Source organism: Scardinius erythrophthalmus (assembly GCF_964197995.2).
Source record: "Scardinius erythrophthalmus genome assembly, chromosome: 16".
Lineage (NCBI taxonomy): Eukaryota > Metazoa > Chordata > Actinopteri > Cypriniformes > Leuciscidae > Scardinius > Scardinius erythrophthalmus.
The window spans coordinates 908,373-931,140 of NC_138236.1; the positions used below are offsets into that span (position 1 = coordinate 908,373).

Here is a 22,768-nt window from a genome sequence, read left to right on the forward strand (position 1 = left end):
AGAGTGTGACTGAGCATCAAAGCAAACACACACACACACACACACACCCACCCACCCACCCACACACACACCTACACACCCACACACACACACACCTACACTGCTGGACAAAAGTTTGAAATAGTTCAGATTTTTCAGGGTTTCTGAAAGAGTCTCTTCTGCGTTCATTTCATCATCAGATTGATAAAGTGACTTTTATAATGTTACAAAAGTTTACAAAAATTCTGTTCTTTTGATCTTTCTATTCTATAATCGTAAAAAATTAAATGTATCATGTTTCCCACAACAATATTATGCACCAAAAACTTTACATTTTTAATAATTGAGCATCAGATCCTCATATTAGAGTGATTTCTGAAGGATCATGTGACACTGAAGACTGGAGTAATGATGCTGAACATTCAGCTTTGATCACAGGAATAAATTACGCTTTACTGTATATTCACATAGAAAACAGATGATTTACATTATAAAAATATTTCACAATTTTTACTGTATTTTTGCTCAAATAAATACAGTTTTGTGAGCAGACAAAACTCTTTCAGACACATTAAAACACTGATATTCCTCCAAACCTGTGCTGGAATACAAGGCTTGTGTGTGTGTGTGTGTGTGTGTGTGTGTGTGTGTGTGTGTGAGAGAGAGAGAGAGAGAAACGACTCTAACTCAAGCTCCTCTTGTGTTGTTTCCAGCGTTCAACCATTGCTGTAAAGACGCCGGGTTCTTCATGGTGTTCAAGTGTCGAGAGGAGAACGCGGCTCTGAAGGAGTGTCTGACGCGCCAGTAAGATCCACATCACATCTCTGCTTTATTCATCTCACATGCGCTGCTTATCATGCTTTTAGAAGGGAAATATAGTCAATATCAATAGCAGATATCATAAAACATGCAACATTTAATGCAAAAGTTGTAGTATTATACATTGATATTATTTGTATGATTTCAAATAATACATGAAAATATATTATGCAACAACAACAAAAATATATATAATTGATATTATTTGTATGATTACAAATAATACATATGTTTTAATGTGTCTGAAAGAGTCTCTTCTGCTCATCAAGGCTGCATTTATTTGATCAAAAATACAATATAAATTGTGAAATATTATTATAATGTAAATCATCTGTTCTCTGTGTGAATATACAGTAAAGTGTAATTTATTCCTGTGATCAAAGCTGAATGTTCAGCATCATTACTCCAGTCTTGATCACACTTATGTTTTAAAATCTTAGAAAAACTTATTGAAGTTGATGCATTTAAAGTTGATGCATTTAATGCAAAAATTATAGTATCATTAAAAGACAAAAATTCATGCAAAACATTTAGGAAATATTTTTGTATAATGTATTTTCATTTATTATTTGTACGATCACTTATGTTACAGCACTGGAGTGACTAGGTTTTAAAATATTTGAAAAACTTATTGAAGTGGATTGTGTCAAAGTCTTTACTAAATGCATTAGTAAAATCAAAAGTTGCATCTAATATTTAGGCCTAATAGTCCTGAGCTGACATGAACTAACTGTATTTTTATGAATTAATGGGTAACACTTTACAGTAAGATTTCTTAGTTAACATTAGTGAACTACATTAGTAAACATGAATGAACTGCATGTATTCAGAATGTATTAATCTTTGTTAATGTTAATTTCAACATTTACTTATACTTTATTAAAAATCTTGTTAACATTAGTCAATGCACTGTGAACTTACATGAACAAACAATGAACATCTGGACTTTTATTAACTAACATTATGAAAGATTAACTAATACTGTAACAAATGTATTGCTCATGGTTAGTTCATACATTAAGAACATTATTGTAAAGTGTTACCAATGAATGTATTGCTCATTGTTAATGTTAATAACTATTGTATTAATATTATATTAGTCTGAATTCTATTAGTAGTGTATGAACTACACGTATTGTAAGATGGCGGATGCGTGTGTGTGTGTGTGTGTGTCCTGCACTCATCAGTGTTTGTCATCAGTTATCAGGATCCGGCGTTCTACGAGGAGTGTAAACAGGAGTATCTGAGAGAGAAACACGAGTTTCAACAGACTGGGATTCCGGCCAAGAACAGAAAGCAGAAGATTCCCACCAGCATGTAGACCGGCGCCGGTGTCCGACCAGTCCTGCGGTCATTCCCGGCGTTTGAGGGATTCTGATGGATCTGTGGTCTTTATATTCATGATTAGCTCTTATGAAACATCACTAGCACCAAAAGCCTAATAAAAATTCATAGAGAACGTTTGTGATTCGCAGCGGATGCGTGTCGTCGGGGGAATTACTGCCACGTCAAGCGAACGCAGATGTTCTTTTGTGTTTCTTTGCTTTAAAACACAATCCAGAGCGATTCATGAAGCTTGTGTTTGTGTGGACTTTCAATCTTATTGTTTGTAGCACCAGTAAAAAAAAAAAAAAAAAATGTAAATAATTGGTGACAATGTTATACTTTTAATAATAAAACAATGTTTTCAGTTAATGTTTCAATTAAGGCTTTTTTTTAATGTGTCTGAAAGTTTCTTCTGCTCATCAAAGCTGCATTTATTTGATCAAAAATACAGTAAAAATTGTGAAATATTATTATAATGTAAATCATCTGTTCTCTGTGTGAATATACAGTAAAGTGTAATTTATTCCTGTGATCAAAGCTGAATGTTCAGCATCATTACTCCAGTCTTCAGTGTCACATGATCCTTCAGAAATCACTCTAATATGATTTTATTATTATTAGTTGAAAATGCTTGTGCTACATTTTCATGAATCCTTGATGAACAAAAGTTTGCATTTCTTTGATTATAATGTTTTAACTGTCTCTTGATCAAATTAACGGCCCTTGCTGAATAAAAACAGAATAAAAGTCTCAAATTCTAACTAAATATATGCAAGTCAAGAAACAAGAGAATTCTCCAAGTGAACACACAAATCAGAAACCCTTTAAATGAGGGTCATAAACATTAATCCTTCAAACGCAAAGTTACAATAATCCAAAAGCCATGAAATAAAAGAAATGCCATCACAGTGATCATTCTTTAATGATCTTCACAGACTTGAGCAAAAAAAAAAAAAAGTTCACATGAATTCATTTATTGAATATTTACAAACTTTTCAGGATTGATAATCCTAAAAAATAATCTACTGTACATTGCATTTTGGTTCACATTTCTGTTGCAGTCGAGCGGAACATGATTGATGTCGAAATCTTCTCACAGAAGCACGAACCCTCGGATGAAGATTGTGGTCACGTGACGCTTTCTTCAGTTAAATCAAATTAGCGATGCATTACAAGCGTTTAAACAAGACAACCTTTGATACCAGTTTCTTTCGTCAAAGTCGAGCCTGTAAGGAGTGTAATCTTTACACACATATAATAGATACTGTATCGTCTTTGTGCTTCACGTATATTTCTTTAAACAAGACAAAATGCAGTTGGTCTCGAGCCTTATGGTGATTTTACTGTGACGCCGTCTGGCGTTATTAATGCCTTTATGGCAACAGTTTGTCTCAATTTAGCATTATATGTTGGCCATATATTCTTTACAAACTATGTAAAACAAGTCAAGGTGAAATGATTCATCAGTGCGTGTTATTCTACAGAAAGAGAAGCCTCTCTGTGTTTGTGATATCCATCAGTTCCTGACAGATACATCAGATGAGGAGATTCTCACTCAGAAACGCATCAGATTACAGAAGTAAAATGGCTTGTTTCACGTCGACTTTAAACAGCCTTTCCACATCAGTTTCTGATCACAAGAGATCACATATATACTGTATATATATATAAAATAACCCTAAAAATAAGTTTAGATATTTAAATATATAATATCAGGGAAATTTTATGATCATACAATACATGCATACATACATACTACATATATACCATACATACATACATACATACTACATATATACCATACATACATACGTTCATATATATACCATACATACATTACATACAACATACATCATAAACACATAAATACATACATACATACATACTACATATATACCATACATACATACTACATACATACATACATACAACATATGTACATATATATATATATACCATACATACATTATATACAACATACATCATAAACACATAAATACATACATACATACTACATATATACCATACATACATACTACATACATACATACATACATACATACAACATATGTACATATATATACCATACATACATACATACATACATATATACCATAAACACATACATACAACATACATACATACATGCACACATGCATATATAAATATATACCATACATACAAACATACATACATATATACCATACATACATTACATATAACATACATACAACACATACATACATACAACATACATAAATACATACATATACCATACATACATACATACATGCATACATAAATACATACATACCATCCTAAAATTTCCCTGATATTGGCATGTTGCTCGCGTGACCCTGTCTAAAGGGAAGTAACGACACACACACACACCTGTTCCCCACAGATTAACACCCTCATTTACTGGTTAAATCTAAACACTAAAACACATTTTCTTTGATTCGACGGGTTTGACCAGCAGTGGCAGAGAAGCAAACCTCTCGTCCTTCAGTGTGAGGAGCTGAACTACTCCACCTTCCCTTCACACACTCATCAGAACACACACATGATGCACTGAAGGGTTAGTATGGTTCACCGTTCACAGGAGATCAACAGAAGCCTATAGGAGTTATATAGTGGAATCACAGATATATGTTGAGGACACACACACACACACACACACACACACACACGCTCCGGGTCTTTTGGTTTCCCGCTCCTCAGACGCTCGAGGTATTTTGATCATCCAGAGAGGGGCGTGTTAAGGCAGGTCAGGTGTCATGTGACTGTGTCATGTGACTGTGACTCAGTATGGTTGTGTCCAATCGCTGGCCTGGGTTTTGGCCTTGGACTGGTCCCAGAAGTGCGCATCACTGGGTCTGGGAGTACTGGGAAAGGACCAGGAGCTGTCGTCCAGCGAGCTCATCCGCTGTAAGGGATTGATCCGAACACCGGGGCTTCCCAGCGGAGCGGGCCGCGGGATGGAGAGCGGGTCCGTCAGGCTGTTCTCCTTCAGGTCCTGTGAGCCGGAGGGAAGAGGAGGAGCGCTGGGAGGACGAGGCGTCCGGTCGAGGTTCTTCTGCACGTCGTCCAGACACTGCACTGGGACAGTTGAAGCAGCTGAAACACATACACACACACACACTTCAGCACTATATATATACACTACCGTTCAAAAGTTTGGGGTCAGTAAGATTTTTAATGTTTTTAAAAGAAGTCTCTTCTGCTCACCAAGGCTGCATTTATTTGATTAAAAATACAAACAAAAACAGTAATATTGTGAAATATTATTAGAGTGCAAATCATCTGTTTTCTATGTGAATATACAGTAAAGTGTAATTTATTCCTGTGATCAAAGCTGAATGTTCAGCATCATTACTCCAGTCTTCAGTGTCACATGATCCTTCAGAAATCACTCTAATATGAGGATCTGATGATCAAGAAACATTTATGATTATTATCAGTGTTGAAAAACATTTTTTACATTTTTAGTTCATGATGATATGATGAATAGAAAGTTGAAAAGAACAGCATTTATCTGAAATCTAAAGCTTTTGTAAAAAACACTACCGTTCAAAAGTTTGGGGTCAGTAAGAATTTAAATTTTATTTTTGGTGGAAATAAATAAAAGAAATCAATACTTTATTCATCAAGGATGAGTAAAACTGATCAAAAGTTACAGTAAAGACATTTATAATGTTAGAAAATATTCTATTTTAAATAAATGCTGTTCTTTTGAACTTTCTATTCATCAAAGAATTTTGAAAAAAATTGGTACACGACTGTTTTCAACACTGATAATAATCATAAATGTTTCTTGATCATCAGATCATCATATTAGAGTGATTTCTGAAGGATCATGTGACACTGAAGACTGGAGTAATGATGCTGAACATTCAGCTTTGATCACAGGAATAAATTACACTTTACTGTATATTCACATAGAAAACAGTAATTTTAAATTGTTATAATATTTCACAATATACTGTTTTTTTTATTGTTTTTTATCAAATAAATGCAGCCTTGGTGAGCAGAAGAGACTTCTTTTAAAAACATTAAAAATCTTACTGACCCCAAACTTTTGAACGGTAGTGTATATAATGCATTATGAACATAAAAACAAATCAATAAAAGAAAAGTATATATATATATATATTTATTTTATTATATATATAAATTATTAAAATAGATAATGCATATATATATTTGGTTTAATCTCATCAAACTTTATGCCCAAGTCAGTCTCACAAAATGTATGAACATCATTTCATCCCAGAATAAAAAACAAGAAATGCTCTTTTACCTAAGGAAAAATTAAGTATATACAGTACATATATATAATATAAATAATGGATTATGAATATATAAACAAATCAATAAAATGTACTAAAAAAATAAAAAAAAAAAATAAATAAATTACATAAATACAATATATAAATTATTAAAATAGAAAATGAATATATGTATATATATATATCTGATATATATATATATTCCTAATTTATTATATTTAAAGTTATATATAAATATAAATACATTATGAATACATATATATTTTTTTTATCTCCTGACAATGTACATATATTTTCTCTCTCTCTCTCTCTCTATATATATATATAGACACACACACACACACACACACACACACACACACACACACACACACACACACACACACACACACACACACACACACACACACACACACACACACATTTACATACATATATATATATACTTATGGAAACAGGCTTCATTGTTCTCAGGTAAAATACAATTTCTTCTTTTTCTTTTTTAGGGCTGAAATGATGTTCATGTTTGTATTGAGACTCACCTGGGCATAAAGTCTGAAATGAAACCAGATCACCACAGAGTGCGAACACTATTTTTACCCGCACAGATGGCATTGAGCTCGCAACATTAATAAGCCATGCATTAGTGTCCGCGCACGCCTCAGGGGACGCGATTCCTCCGGCTCACTAGCTCTCTGTGTTCTCATCTAAAGAAACAACCAGGGGCTCATTTGAAAACTGATTATGTTGCTGATCTCTCAGAGGAATATATGGGGTATATCTTAAAATAAAAAAAGACATATTTCCCAACACCCGCCGTCTCAGGCTCTCGCGGATTCGCTGAAGTAAACATGGAGCTCTTCCTCATTTTTAACACTCCTTCTAATTTGCACCTTTTGCTTTTCCTCTGCGACACACAGGGAATACTAACAAACCCAGAGCGACGATCACCACCAAACAACACATGCTGTCACATCATATAAAGCACGGATGATTGACAGCTGACCGGATGTGATGTCACAGAAACATTCAGACTGAGGATCTGAAACTACACATTTAATGACAGACATAATCTCATTTAACTAGATATAGATACGCATAATTAATGCAGAAATGATTATCTAATGGCCACATTCACACTTACTCTAAGTGCCAAACACTTCTGTTTAATAGCTCATGTTTAAGGTGTACGCCTGTAAATCATCCTGGCATTTTTCATAATTTTAATATGTATATATCATGCATTTACTCTCAAATAACTTAAACATTTATTTATATGTCCCGTATAACAATAAATTCTCAGCAAGACATTTTAATACATTAAAGAAAGAGGAGACTTTCACGAACATCTGAATGACTGAATCAGCTCTAAATTGATTCATTTAAACAGTTTGAACCGATTCCTAGAAATTATCTGCTTTAAAACACCTGTATTGTGCAAAGCGCTGTATAAATACAGGTGTTTCTGTTTGTATCTGTTATGTAAGGTCAAGAGTTTGATTCACGAACTGAAGAAACAAATGTATTCGTATAAAAGCATCTGTCAAATGCATAAATGTAAACGCTGATACAGTCACATCAGGAAGCTGTGGGTGAGATGGATTATTGTTTTCCATATTCTGACTTCAAATCAAGAGATCTGAAGATAACAAATGAGAATGATAGGCTGTCTATTACAATAATTATTTTATTATCTCTCGTGTTTAACGGTTATCATTTAACTTAATCTACTGTTGCTCCAGCAATGATTTTTTATTATTTTCTTTTTACTGTGCAACACAAACGGACACGAAGGGCCATGGAAGCTTATTTCTGCCAGAGAATAAAAACTTTGTATCTCACTTTTTCTCTCTCCAAAATTTAGAATTCAGATATAAACTCAGAATCTGGAGGAAAGTATTGTGTCTGAATAGTCTGAATTGTGAGATGTAAACTCACAATTACAAAAAAAAGGTCAAAATGGTCAGATGTACACAATTCTGAGAAAAGTCAAAATCGGGAGAATTGTATAAATTCGCTCTGACGAAAAAAAGTCAAAATTGCGAGATTTAAACTCAGAATTCCAAGAAAAAAGTCAAAATTGCTAGAATTGTGTGAACTCGCTCTAACGAAAAAAGTCTGAATTGTGAGAAAAAGTCAAAATTACGAGATTAAAACTCAGAATTCTGAGAAAAAAGTCAAAATCGGTTGATTTAAACTCAGAATTCCGAGAAGCAAATTAAAAATCGGAAGAATTGTATAAATTCGCTCTGACGAAATAAAGTCTGAATTGTGAGATGCAAACCCACAATTCGGAGAAAAAGTCAAAATTGCAAGATTAAAATTCAGAATTCTGAGAAAAAATTCTAAATCGGGAGAATTGTATAAATTCGCTCTGACGAAATAAAGTCTGAATTGCGAGATTTAAACTCAGAATTCCGAGAAAAAAGTAAAAATTGCGAGAATTGTATAAACTCGCTCTAACGAAAAAAGTCTGAATTGTGAGAAAAAGTCAAAATTGCGAGATTTAAACTCAGAATTCCAAGAAAAAAGTCAAAATTGCTAGAATTGTGTAAACTCGCTCTAACGAAAAAAGTCTGAATTGTGAGAAAAAGTCAAAATTACGAGATTAAAACTCAGAATTCTGAGAAAAAAAGTCAAAATCGGGAGATTTAAACTCAGAATTCCGAGAAAAAATTAAAAATCGGAAGAATTGTATAAATTCGCTCTGACGAAATAAAGTCTGAATTGTGAGATGCAAACCCAGAATTCGGAGAAAAAGTTAAAATTGCAAGATTAAAATTCAGAATTCTGAGAAAAAATTCTAAATCGGGAGAATTGTATAAATTCGCTCTGACGAAATAAAGTCTGAATTGCGAGATTTAAACTCAGAATTCCGAGAAAAAAGTCAAAATTGCTAGAATTGTGTAAACTCGCTCTAAAGAAAAAAGTCTGAATTGTGAGAAAAAGTCAAAATTGCGAGATTAAAACTCAGAATTCTGAGAAAAAAGTCAAAATCGGGAGATTTAAACTCAGAATTCCGAGAAAAAATTCAAAATCGGGAGAACTGTATAAATTCGCTCTGACGAAATAAAGTCTGAATTGTGAGATGCAAACCCAGAATTCTGAGAAAAAGTCAAAATTGCGAGAATTGTGTAAACTCGCTCTAACGAAAAAAGAGTCTGAATTGTGAGATGCAAACTCAGAATTCTGAGAAAAAGGTCAAAATTGTGTGATGGAAACTTGCTTTTACAAGAAAAAAAGGCAAAATTGCAAGATGCAATCATGAGTTTATACTTGGAATTGAGAGATATAAACTTGCAATTGTAAAAAAATAAAAATCGCAATGACCAGTTTTATATTTTTATTCCATGGCGGAGAGTTGGAAACAAGGTTCCATAAAGAGCGACACAATGAAAGTAAAATAAAATAACACTATAATAATAATAAAATAAGTGTTGGACGGTCACGAGGGAGAGTAAATGAAGACAGAACTGTCCCTTTATAACCTGACTCTCACACACTCACCTCTTCTGAGCACTGGCCTCTCTCTCAGCTTCTTCATCAGTTCTGACTGAGACCGAACCACTGAGCGCAAACGGGACACTTCACTGAGAACGTCCTGATATGACTGAGAGATGGCCATCGTCCTAAACACACACACACACACACACATACATCACAAATTATCAATTATGCGTTCAAGTTGCATGTGTGAATATCTGCAGTGGCAAGAGTTTCAAAGAGAATGAATTTAAAGATGAAAACTTCCTGAGAGATTTACATTTACATACCATCACTGTTTTTATCAATTATGCTTTCATGCATTTTTACGTTGCATGTGTGAATATCTGCAGTGGCAGGAGATTTACTGCGCAAAACTGTCAAAGATATAATATCAAAACTACAAGTAAATCTAGTAAACTAGTAGACCATCATGACACATCCATTCTGGCAAACAGGTTTTACTCGACATATAAAATATTTGAGCAACAGGAGAAATGTGTCTTCACTATGAAATTAAAAAAATATATAGAAGTTTTTAATATTTCCTGATATTTTTCATAACTGTGGGAACCTGTCCCTTGATTTACATTAGTGAAAATATAATGTGTTCAGTTTTCTAAATGTACTTTCATTGGTCCATCTTACAGCTGTTACACTCACGCCCTCTAGTGGACGCCTGCGCGCACACACACACACACACACACACACACACACACACACACACACACACACACACAAAAGTAGGCATGTGCCGGTATCAACTTTTCATGCTGCGATTAATTGATTGAGTTTTTACCACGGTATACGGTATTATCACGATATTTTAATTGCTCAAGAGAAATGAATGGATTGGTGGGGGGGGATGTAGAAAAAAAACTACTAATAGTTTTTTAATAAAAACATTACAATAGTGATTGTCAAAACATTTGGTAACTAAATAGAATTTTACACAATTTTCACGCTTTCAATTCTTGGGATTTGATTTCAATCTTGATTCAGTATTGACTTTTTGGATAAATATTAGGTAGGCTACAGTAGATAGACGTTAATTTTTCTCAAGAAAAAATATATCTCACATAATGCTTTAAACATACAGAGAGCCCTGTCAGCTGGTATTATTAAAGGTTAAAAATTAACTAATTAAATTAAATATAATTTGGTTTTCATTGTAATAACAATTATGACACAAGTAAAAATATAATACAAATGTAATATAGTGCACATATTGTGCAAAATACTCCTCTCTATAGCTATTTTTTTCTAGTCAACTAACGTGTTGGTCATTAAATGGCTTTCCTGAGGTAAATGTAACGTTCTGTGACATAATTGTTCACCTGCAGTTTTATTAACCTCTTTCCGTGGTTGAAAAACACTGAATGATCGATATTATGTATGAGGCATACCTTTCGGTAAGTTGTAGCCTACTGTAACTTTAAATAAAAAGTAACAGATGATCGCTTGAACTGAGGCGCTACAGTGATCTGTCAAGTCACATTTACAAGCACCAAAACAGTATTTATTGTCTGAATTTCGTAATAAAATGGACAGAACATGAGAGCTGAGAATTGTTTTCATACCATAATAACCTGCTCTGTCTAGTCTGTCGGTCTCCGTGTCCTCTTTGCTCCGCGATTTTTCTCTGCGTGAGAAACTGCATGTGGCGCGAGAGCGTTTGAAAAGTGTAAATTGCGTGAGTCTCACGCTGAATGCGTATTGACAGCTCTGCTTTTAGAAGGGGGATAAATCGTCGGCAGCGTGCCTCCTTCCGCCATGCTTCTTCTCCATGTGGGGATTGTTTACATCAGAGCGCGCACGTGTTTCGCGCAGCATACGCAGTGTTTGTTTAAGCGGTTGATGGAAAATAAGCTAATACGCGTTCTATAAATATAAATTCTGATCTATTGTTTTTCACGGTATTTTGAAGTGCCCACGATAACAATATCGTGCATTTTCATTACCGCGATTTATCGCATTACCGAATACCGGCACATGCCTACACAAAAGAAAATCATAAATACCTGAAGTCTGTCATTGTTTCAAGGGACTGATCATCATGATCTACACACTTTTCAGAGGAATTCTGTGACAAGAAGAACATCATGAATGACACGCACAGACTATATACATATAAAATATATATACACTTATAATAATAATAAATAAATAAATATATATATATATATATACAAAAGTTTGTAAAATTATATATGTATTAAAAGTATAAATAAATATACACATTTAATAATATAATTTAATAATTCAACAATATTTAATACTTTAATAATGTAATAATATAATAAAATTTATAATTTTCATAATATAAAAATACTTAATTAAAAATAATAATATTTATTAATGTAATAATATTGAAATTGTTAATAATTAAAAATAGATTTAATATTATAACAGTAATCATTTAATAACTCAACAAAATAACAATATATATATATATATATATAAGCTACATATTCAGTATATGACATGCCTCAACGATGAAAAAAATAATATATATATATATATACTTATACATATGCAAATATATATATGAAAAATACATATATATAGATTTTATGAAAAATAACTGTATTAATAATTTTGTATATTATATGAGCTCTACTTTGGCATTAATTTCTGCATGTGACACACCTCACAGTTTGAGCTACGAACAGGAATGACACACATCAGAAGGCTCATGATGATGATGTTGCATGACACAGATCTAGTCTGACTAGCCTTACTCACACTGTTTCTTCAAGAGGGACTTTTTTAAGGTAAATAAAATAACAATTAGTGCTGTGTAACGATTAATCACATCCAAAATAAAACTTTGTGTTTACATAATATATGTGTGTGTACTGTGTATAATTATTTTGTATATATAAATACACACACACATGCATGTATATATTTAAGAAAAATGTATTATTTATAAATAAATATTTATATTTATATATAATATAAATTATATAGAAATATACATGCAAATTTTTCTCAAATGTATACATGCATGTGTGTGTATTTATATATACAAAATATTAATATAATTTTACAAACTCCAACACATATTGCTCTGTCAATGGTGTTTATAGCAGAGGGGGCGGGGCTTCAGATTCTAGAGAGCATTTGATTGGACAGAAGATGTGATGAGAAGCGGTGACATCATAAAAATCCCTGATCGGTTTCAGCGGAAGTGAGAGACTGAACGTTTTGAATGTTTATTTCTCCTAAATGCGAATTTTGTCATTGTTTTGGAACACACCAGCTTGTTCATAACCTTAAAGGGTCATCGGATGCCCATCTTCCACCAGTTGGTGAGATTCTTTAGGGTCTTCATGTAAAGTTTGTAACACACTTTGGTTAAAATTCCTCAATGATTCCTCATGGAATTCCTTCTATGGGGATGTCAACACAAGACTCTAAAGTGATGCCTTGAGGGCGGAAATATGCTAATACGGGAAGTATGCTAATACGGGAATTATGCTAATACGGGACATTCCGTCAGTGGTTGTGGGCGGAGCATGAGCATTATGACATCATATTGCTCAGAAAATCCAAACGGCTTGATTATTGAGAGTGTTTAGACTTTTTGAGGATAAAAAAAAAAAGTGTGTATTTTTTACAATTTTTACTGTTTCTCAGAAGTCTGAGTTTAAGAGTGAAAGAATTGTTTTCATTGTATGGTGGTTGTGTCCACACACTGCAAAGACACATTTATACACAAATAATAGTGAATTTTGCATCCGATGAGCCCTTTAAGGCTAGCATATTCATGCTAAAGCTAAAAAAGCTTTGATTTCAGGCGTAGAGTGACTGTGAGGAGTGATGAGGAGGAGCCGCACCTGCCCGGCCCTGCAGAGCTCGTGAAGAGAGTCGTTCTCCAGCTGAACGCGTTCCAGACGCTCCTGCAGAGACTGGATCTGCATCTCACTGGTGTGACGGTCCGGCCAGTGATCCGCTGTGTCCGTCAGACTCCTCATCACTGAACACACACACACACACACACACACACAGCAGAAGTTTGATGCAACACAATACTCAATGCAAGAGTGATAATAATCAGTCCCTCCAGTTTTTCGCGATTCCGCGATCGCTGAATACAACGCAAAATCAACAAATTGTCGCATTTTTTTGCGATCCTGCATAATTCCTAATTTAACCGCAAAATAATCACAAAAATGAAAAAGACCTCACAAAACATTAAATTATAATCACCCAATTGAAATATCTCTAGTTTAATTAAAGTTTCAATGCATTTTACGTGGACACAGATGTTGCGCACGCGTGATGTCTGTGAGCGGTCTGTCAGAAACATGGCGAAAGAAAATTAGTCTCACCTGCCCTCTCACATAAGCGCCAAGGAGCGGGATAAGCAATATCCTGATATATTGCACGAGAGCATGCACGAGAGTGGGGGTAAATTGTTTTGTGTTGACCGAGTGACTGCCTGACTGCAGTGTGTGTGTGTGTGTGTGTGTGACTGACTGACTGCGTGTCACCGCCTGTCAGCGTAAATTCTCTTTATAGCGCTTGAACAAATACACATAGCAACAATTACTTCAAAATATTAATCTTGGCGAGTATTTACGTAAAACTATCAGTAATAACTGATTGGGACGTTTGTCATTACTGTAGTAGGTCTTAAAGTGACAGTAACCTAATTTACCTGCTGTGCTGTTAATGTTAATCAAGCAACAACAATAGCTACAGCACAATAAAAAATAAATTAAATTAAATTTAAATAATCCACTGTTTGTAACAGTATCCTTGTATTTATTTGTCCTGTTTTGTTTCTTTTTGTTATTTGTTCCTTTGTTCTTATTTCATTTCTGAGTGTTTACTTGATTATTTAAATCATTTCTTGGATGTTCCTGGTTGTGCCCATAGGTTGATTTAAAACTTATGCATTTTGTTTGTGATTTGTGTCATGTATGACGATTGGGCATCTGACATAATACTTTTATGGTAAATGTGATGTCCTAATTATAAAATATAAAAATCGCAAATTTTTTCACAAATTTCTGGAAATTACCACCACAAAATCAGTCATTTTGATCGCAAAAATCACACAAAAAAATCGTGAAATCCTGGAGGGACTGGATAATGATCATTCATGATATACTGGGATTCAATGATTCACAGCCTCAATGTGTCATTTTTATATTTAGTCAAAATATATTTGGAGAATTATTGCCGTTTGTGACAATATCAGTGTGTGTATCAGCTGACGTCACCTTGGCTCGTCTCCATCTCGGACTTGAGCTGCAGGATCTCCAGCTCTCGGGCCTGAAGCTGCTCCGTCAGAACACGCTCCATATCCGCTCTCTCCTTCTTCTGGAGGGAAACACACACACATGTTTAAGACTCATTTACAGTGTGCAGAATTATTAGGCACTTTTTCTTTTACATATAAAATAAGCCAAAAAAGAGATTTAACTCAGACTTAAAAGTCAAAAATTATTAAATGCCCATGAGAAGAATGCAATACTAGAGATTGCAGTTCAGGCATGACCACTGGACAGTGAAATGCTCATTGGGTCTCATTCATGAAACACGAGCAGAACGAATGTTTGTGTAAATCGTGTGTAAAGTGGTTATTAAAGTGGTAATTTTTGGGTGAACTATCCCTCTTAATAAGAGTCACAAGCTGAAGTGTAGTGAAATACATGAAGACTGGTTATATAGGCTTTATAGACAGACAGATTGAGAGTGACTCTTGAAGGACCAGCACCACGTCCTCTTCTACCACTGTTTGGAGAATTCATCTTCCAGAATACCTTATAGTAAGTTTTGGGAGTTTATTTTAGTCCATCTCCTACCCTGATGTCCGTTTTGCAGAGATGGACTAAAAATAAACTCCCAAAACTTACTATAAGGTATTCTGGAAGATGAATTCTCCAAACAGTGGTAGAAGAGGACGTGGTGCTGGTCCTTCAAGAGTCACTCTCAATCTGTCTGTCTATAAAGCCTATATAACCAGTCTTCATGTATTTCACTACACTTCAGCTTGTGACTCTTATTAAAGGGGGCGATTTTAGGATTCTTCACCTGACCCAAGTCTCTGAGACCCTGACAGCTTGCTCTTCTGGAGACTCCAGGTAGGCTGCAGTTCTGGAAAATGGTGGTGCTGGACACTCAAGGGTTCCTGATGGTTTCACTCTTAATTCTTCACCTTAATTCTTCATTCTTTTGCAGTTAGCATGTGTCTTTCCTTCTCCACCTGTTTTTGTCTGACCCTGCTGACCCAATGAGCATTTCACTGTCCAGTGGTCATGCCTGAACTGCAATCTCCAGTATTGCATTCTTCTCATGGGCATTTAATAATTTTTGACTTTTCAGTCTGAGTTAAATCTCTTTTTTGGCTTATTTTATATGTAAAAGAAAAAGTGCCTAATAATTCTGCACACCTGAATATAAGGCGTTTTTCATTTCCAGCCTTCATGAACAATTATATATCACTTATAAATGATTAAATACAAAATTAATTGTAGTTATTACGATTAATGAGGTTTGGAATTGGTAAAATGTGCCATGATCAGAAAATCAACATGCCTAATAATTCTGCACGCACTGTATTTACACTAGGCTGTGCTAACTGTACTTTGTATACTTTAAAGGGATAGTTCACCATGCATCCATGCATTTAGGGCTGCACACTATATCGAAATTATCTAAATATCGCAAATGTTTATATATATGCATATCGCAACGGCTGTGTGTGTGTGTGTGTGTGTGTGAGTGTGTGTGTGTGTGTGTGTGTGTGTGTGTGTGTGTGTGTGTGTGTGTGTGTGTGTGACCCGCCCTCATTCAAACCTTCATGACTCTCTTTCTTCGGTGGAACAGAAAAGAAGAAATGTGAGATTTCTCATGTAAGTTTCCTGTTGCATCATGGGAGTTACCGTACCAGTTGGTTGAGCTCGAGCTGCAGGTCCTCCTTCTCGATGTAGATGCCGCGGTACGCGCTGAAGGCCTGGTTCATGTACTGAGGCCCTTCAGACGGAGGCGCTTCCGGGCGGAAATGCTGCGCAAACATGAGAGTCGAACAATAAGAGATCCAGAGTCTCTGCTGTGGTTATTACACACAAACACAGTGACACAGGGAGTAAAGAGTGTGTGTGAGTGTGTGAGTGAGTGTGTGTGTGAGTGTGTGTGTGTGTGATTGAGTGTGTGTGTGTGTGTGTGTGTGTGTGTGTGTGAGTGAGTGTGTGTGTGTGTGAGTGTGTGTGAGTGTGTGTGTGAGTGAGTGTGTGTGAGTGTGTGTGTGTGTGAGTGTGTGTGAGTGTGTGTGTGAGTGTGAGTGTGTGTGTGTGAGTGTGTGTGTGTGTGTGTGTGTCGCACCTTGTCCTCCAGCTGTTTGACTCTCCTCCTCAGGAGTCCGTTCTCTCTCTCCGTGAGTGTGTGTGTGTGTGAGTGTGTGTGAGTGTGTGTGAGTGTGTGTGAGTGTGTGTGAGTGTGAGTGTGTGTGAGTGTGAGTGTGTGTGTGAGTGTGAGTGTGTGTGTGAGTGTGTGTGTGTGTGTGTGAGTGTGTGTGTGTGTGTGTGTGTGTGTGAGTGTGTGTGAGTGTGTGTGTGAGTGTGAGTGTGTGTGTGTGTGTGTGTGTGTGTGTGTGTGTGTGTGTCGCACCTTGTCCTCCAGCTGTTTGACTCTCCTCCTCAGGAGCCCGTTCTCTCTCTCCGTGTCCCTCAGCCTCTTCTTGATGTCCTCGTACGCCGTGACGAGAGCGAAGTGCGACGCCACCGACTCGTCTCCGGCACACACACACACCGGGCTCTCGGGCGACCCGTACGCCTCATGCTTCAGGATACAGATGTCATCGTCCACCGCGGGAGACTCCATACCACAGCTGGACACACACACACACACACACACACACACACACACACACACACACACACACACACACACGTATATATACAGTCAAACACACGTGTACTCAGACTCCATCAACATCTCTCACATTATCAGTTTATTCGCTATAGTTTAGAGAACGGTAATGAAATATGAGCAGAACTCAGCTGATATTTGACTGGTTTTGTCCCTCCTTCTGTTAGACTGTCTCACACATGAATTATGTTGAATATCTGTCAGCTGTTAAATTTAACTACACAATTAGATAATACCAGTTTAGCTCAACCAATCACCAAGCAATGCTTCATTGTGTTCAGTCTGTGTGTAAAAAGAGCATTAGCAATTAAAGAAAACACACTATGAAGAATATTAGTGTATAATATGTCACAGTTTACTGTATTCTGCTCTCCTCACTCACACTAATGAACTATAGTGTCCTGATCACACTAGTGAAACAATATCACAAATTGTATCTGGTGTCTGAATAATTTTTGGTTTGACTGTATATAAATATATATATGTGTGTGATATTGATACACTATATTAATAATTATTTGTACAATTATACATTTAATGCACAGAAAATTATTAATTTATAAAGAGTCAATGATTCAATGATTTGTTTACATCATCACAGTCTCAATGTGACATTTTTTCTGTTTTAGTAAAAATATATTTGTATAACTATGGTCATTTATGACTATGAATTGTTAAATAAATAATTAAAAATACCACAATTCCTTGTTTTCATTCAAACAGTGTGGAAAACATGCCTTAATTATTTTAACTATATTTTAACAGAATTTTAGTATTATTATATAATATTTTACTAGTAATATTTAATATAATAATAATAAGTATTATTATTTAATAAATTCAACAACATCAAAATATGTAATACTTTATGTAATAATGTAATAATACAATAATATTTATAATTTTCACAATATAAAAATACTTAATTGAATATAATGTTTTTTATTAATGTAATACTTTTTGTTAATTAAAATATATATTTAATAATATAATAGTAATCATTTAATAACTCAACAAAATAATATTTAATAATTGAATAAAATAGTAATACTTAATTTTATATAATAATTTAACAACCTAATAATTCTTTAATATTGTAATAATACAACATTTATAATTTTCATAATATATATATTACATAATATTAAATATATTATATAGTTAAGAAATGAATTACAACTATAATCATTTAACACCTCAATAAAATAATAATTAGTTATTTATTAAAATAATAGTTCTTAAATTAATATAATAATAATAGTTTGTAAATTAATATAATAATAATAGTTCTTAATTTAATATAATATTATGTATTAGCTTAATAATATTATAATTGTTTAGTCATTTTATTATTTAATACAAATACAATATTATTATACAATATTATTTAATAATTGATTAATATAACAGTAATCATGATATAATAACTCAACAACATAATATATAATACAATAATAATAATACTGAATTTAATATAATGTTTATTATGTTATAATAACCACAAAGAGTACAATTAATAATAATAATATAATATTTAAACAATTATAAACAATAATTTTTACATGAATTCTACAATAATAATGCTATGATAATATAATAATAATAATATGATTGGTACATCACTGGCAGTGACAAATTATTTGACATCTTTTAAATGTAGTCTATAATAAAAATACTTCAATATGTGAGAAATTTTATAATATTTTAATTATATAAATGCTATAACATTTAACATAGTACCGCTAAAGTGAAACCAATCATGACATGTAATATTACTAAGTACATTACATGCTATAATATATCGTATCATAACATTACAAAACATTGTCATATTAATATTAATAATAAAATATGAATAAAGTGTCAAAATGACGGGGCTTTTATTATACAGATGATTTCTGTCAAAATGAAACAGAAAGCAGCAGCTTTGAATAAACACGAAAACAAGCGACAGTTCGGAATAAAATAAAGTAGATGAAAATAAAAACGCGTTACATTAATTATGTTTATAATGCGCGGAGAATCAACGCGTTTGTGAATGAAGAGCTTCATCTGTCAGACTGACGTGTTTACATTCATCAGCCTCTGTTTCCTGTCAAACACACCTCAGATCAAACACGAGCAGGACTCACCAGACAGCAGTCACTTCGGACAGCAGATATACACCATGATAAACAATAAAAACACGAGATTTAAGAACAAGCAAACACACAAACACACGCAGGAAAATAAACCAGCAGCAGCACAAACACTCTCCAGGAAGTGAATCTCTCTCTGCTGACTCCACTTCCGGCGGAAGCAGAACTGCAGCGCGCGCTCAAAGCCCGTCAGTGTTTCTGCACTCTCGTGCCACTCCAATTTGCTCATAAATCCGAGAAGTTTGATTTATTTCGATGATAAAGAGGTTCATGATTATGTACGTGTTTTTGTGGCGGTTTTCAGCGCGCAGTTGTGCTGCAGTTACAGCGACGCGTCGCGAGGTGGCGACACAGACCAAAGCAGTGCATAGAAATAGATTTAGAAACTATAAAACAGTGGCAGTGACAGGGGACTACAGTAACATCAGACTACAGCCAAACACACTGCAGGCAAAGCAAACTAGGAGGCCAGTTGATATAGTTGAAAATATAGTTTTCTGCAATGTTGACTTTCCTCCACGCGGTGGCGCTGCTGCTCACAGATCAACCCTTCACGGGCTCGAGAAGAGATTTATTCTGGCATAGCTTTTGTGTAAAGTACATTATGAAGCAAACTAATACGAAATACAATTAAGTTTAAGTTTATCAGGGCATGTGCACGTGGTCATCAGATCTGAATTAATAACATCACTCTAATTACTTTAAAGATAGCAAATAACACGTGAAACTATTTTAATAACCTGAAAAGGAATAAATTTGAAATAAACAAAAACAACTTGAATATGTAAAAAAAAAAGTTCACACCAAGGATAACTATGAGTTAACTATCTAAAAATCGTTCTAAATATAAAAGAATATCAGAATTCACACCACAACTATAATGATAACGGCACTGAGAAACAATGCCACTGGAATCACTAATTTTTTTTTTTTTCAGCTGTTAAATGATAAAAACAACCTGCTTTAAAGAGCGCGAGCATTGAAAGGGATAGTTCACCCTAAAATGGGAATTAATTCATCATTTACTCACCTTGCTGTTGTTCTAATGTCGTACGCCTTTCTTTTGTTTCTTTTTTTAATCTTTATTTCTCACACCAACGGCCAAGGGCAGGATTTTCATTCAATTTCAGTTTGTTTTACACTAAACCGCATCATATAGCCTACCCCGTGAAATATAAGATGTGTGTCTCACATATGACACCAGTGAGTAACTTAAGTGATGACATAATTTTTATTTTACAACTGTCCCTTTAAATCTGCAGGCGAGATGGCTGGAGCGCGCTCACAATAAACGGAATGTTATCGTCCGCTGGTGTCGATGCTAATATTGTCGTTGTTATAGTCCTCCTTATGTTTACTATTAGTCATCGACATAGTTATCATTAAATTAATTGTTATAGTTATTGTTATAGGCATCATTATAGTCATCGTTATAGTTATCATTATAGTCATCGTTATAGTTATCATTATAGTTATCGTTATAAACCTTATGTAGCCCCGCCCCTTTTCAGCGCTGCCCTCGTTGTCTTTTGACTTCCGGTCTGTATTTTCACAGCGATTTTGCGTGTTTATTAATGAACGCGCGATTTAAAATCTTCCCGGTCGACTGACATTTGTTAAGTCATCTGCTTTAAACATTACAGTCCTCATGATAACTTTCGTGAACTTTACATTAAGTAAATCCACTTAAAAAGCTAAAAAAATATTTTTTTATATATAATTCAGAAAGTAAAAAAAGAAGCAGGAATGAACTATATACATATCCTATATTGGATATTAACATGCAATAGTGTAAATGTAAGTGTATTAACATGCAGCAGCTTCAGGTTGGTAGTCCGACATTGTTGTTTATCTTTACTTCCGGGGTCTTCCCACCGGACCGGAGCCTCACTTTCGATTTCAAAATGGCGGCTGGGTGAAATCAGCGCCATAGAGATACCAGAGAATGTCTGGAGATACCATGTAGAGATACACAGAGCGACCGCAAAAACTGAAGTTAAAAGACAATATTCTAAAGATGGCGGCGCCCTCTTGTCTCTGCCGCATAAGGTCTATAGTTATCATTATTACATGGCTTGGTTGAATTTTAATGTAGAATGCGGTGTGTTATTTCTTTATAACAGTCGCTGCGAAGGATAACACAACGTTGCCATGATAAACAGAGCGTTGCTATGGACACAGGATTCTAACCGTAGAGACGGAACGGACTATTTTCTTTAGCGGAAGCAATACAATCGTTTTTAAATCAATAAACTCCTTTTTAAATCAATATTTTGTGTCAAATTATTGTTTTATTTGGTAGGTAGCCATGTAATAAGCGGGATAATGTAGAGTGAGGCGGATGTTACCGACTACAGCCCCTTCAGGCTGATTCCAGATCAGCTTCGCGTCAGGGTCCCGATCAGCCTATCGGGGGTGTATTCGCTACAACAACCGCCTCGCTCTACATTATCCCTTACTTATAGTCCTCGTTATAGTTATTAAAGTCATTGTTATAGTTATCACTATAGTTAACATTATAGTCATCAATATAGTTATCGTTATAGATATATTTATCGTTATAGTTATCATTAAAATCATTGTTATGGTCATCGTTCTTGACGATGTGAACTTCTTGATTCTAATCCTATTTCACAAATAAAGATGAAATGAAGCACATGTGGTGAATCTGAGCACTGGGAATCGTGTTTTCTTCAGGTAGTGCTCATTATAAATGCAGTACACAGTGACTATGACATGAATATTACATGGCAAACTGGATTTAGTTGGAAAAGAATAATTTAAAGTTAATGCAGATATAATGTTGTATACATGCACCGTTCTGATGAAGAGAGTGTGAAACAGACACAG

At 34.5% G+C, this 22,768-nt stretch overlaps 2 protein-coding genes across 2 annotated transcripts in view; one reads left to right on the plus strand and one right to left on the minus strand.

Moving 5' to 3' along the window:
• Nucleotides 1-2,501, plus strand: part of cmc1 (C-x(9)-C motif containing 1) — an 8,317-nt gene extending 5,816 nt beyond the window's left edge. The window contains exons 3-4 of the mRNA XM_081389589.1: nt 693-783; nt 1,999-2,501. Coding sequence (XP_081245715.1) covers nt 693-783; nt 1,999-2,119 — 212 coding nt within the window. The 3' untranslated portion in view covers nt 2,120-2,501. The remainder of the gene's footprint in view (nt 1-692; nt 784-1,998) is intronic.
• A 1,316-nt stretch (nt 2,502-3,817) lies between these two features.
• Nucleotides 3,818-20,068, minus strand: azi2 (5-azacytidine induced 2). The gene is made up of 8 exons (XM_081389588.1): nt 19,913-20,068; nt 17,520-17,739; nt 16,801-16,917; nt 15,131-15,230; nt 13,739-13,878; nt 11,918-11,979; nt 9,921-10,042; nt 3,818-5,241 (listed from the first exon to the last, which is right to left on the minus strand). Exons 2-8 carry the CDS (start codon nt 17,730-17,732, stop codon nt 4,928-4,930), a joined length of 1,068 nt encoding a protein of 355 aa, XP_081245714.1. The 5' UTR covers nt 17,733-17,739; nt 19,913-20,068; the 3' UTR covers nt 3,818-4,927.
• Between the last annotated feature and the right edge of the window lie 2,700 nt (nt 20,069-22,768).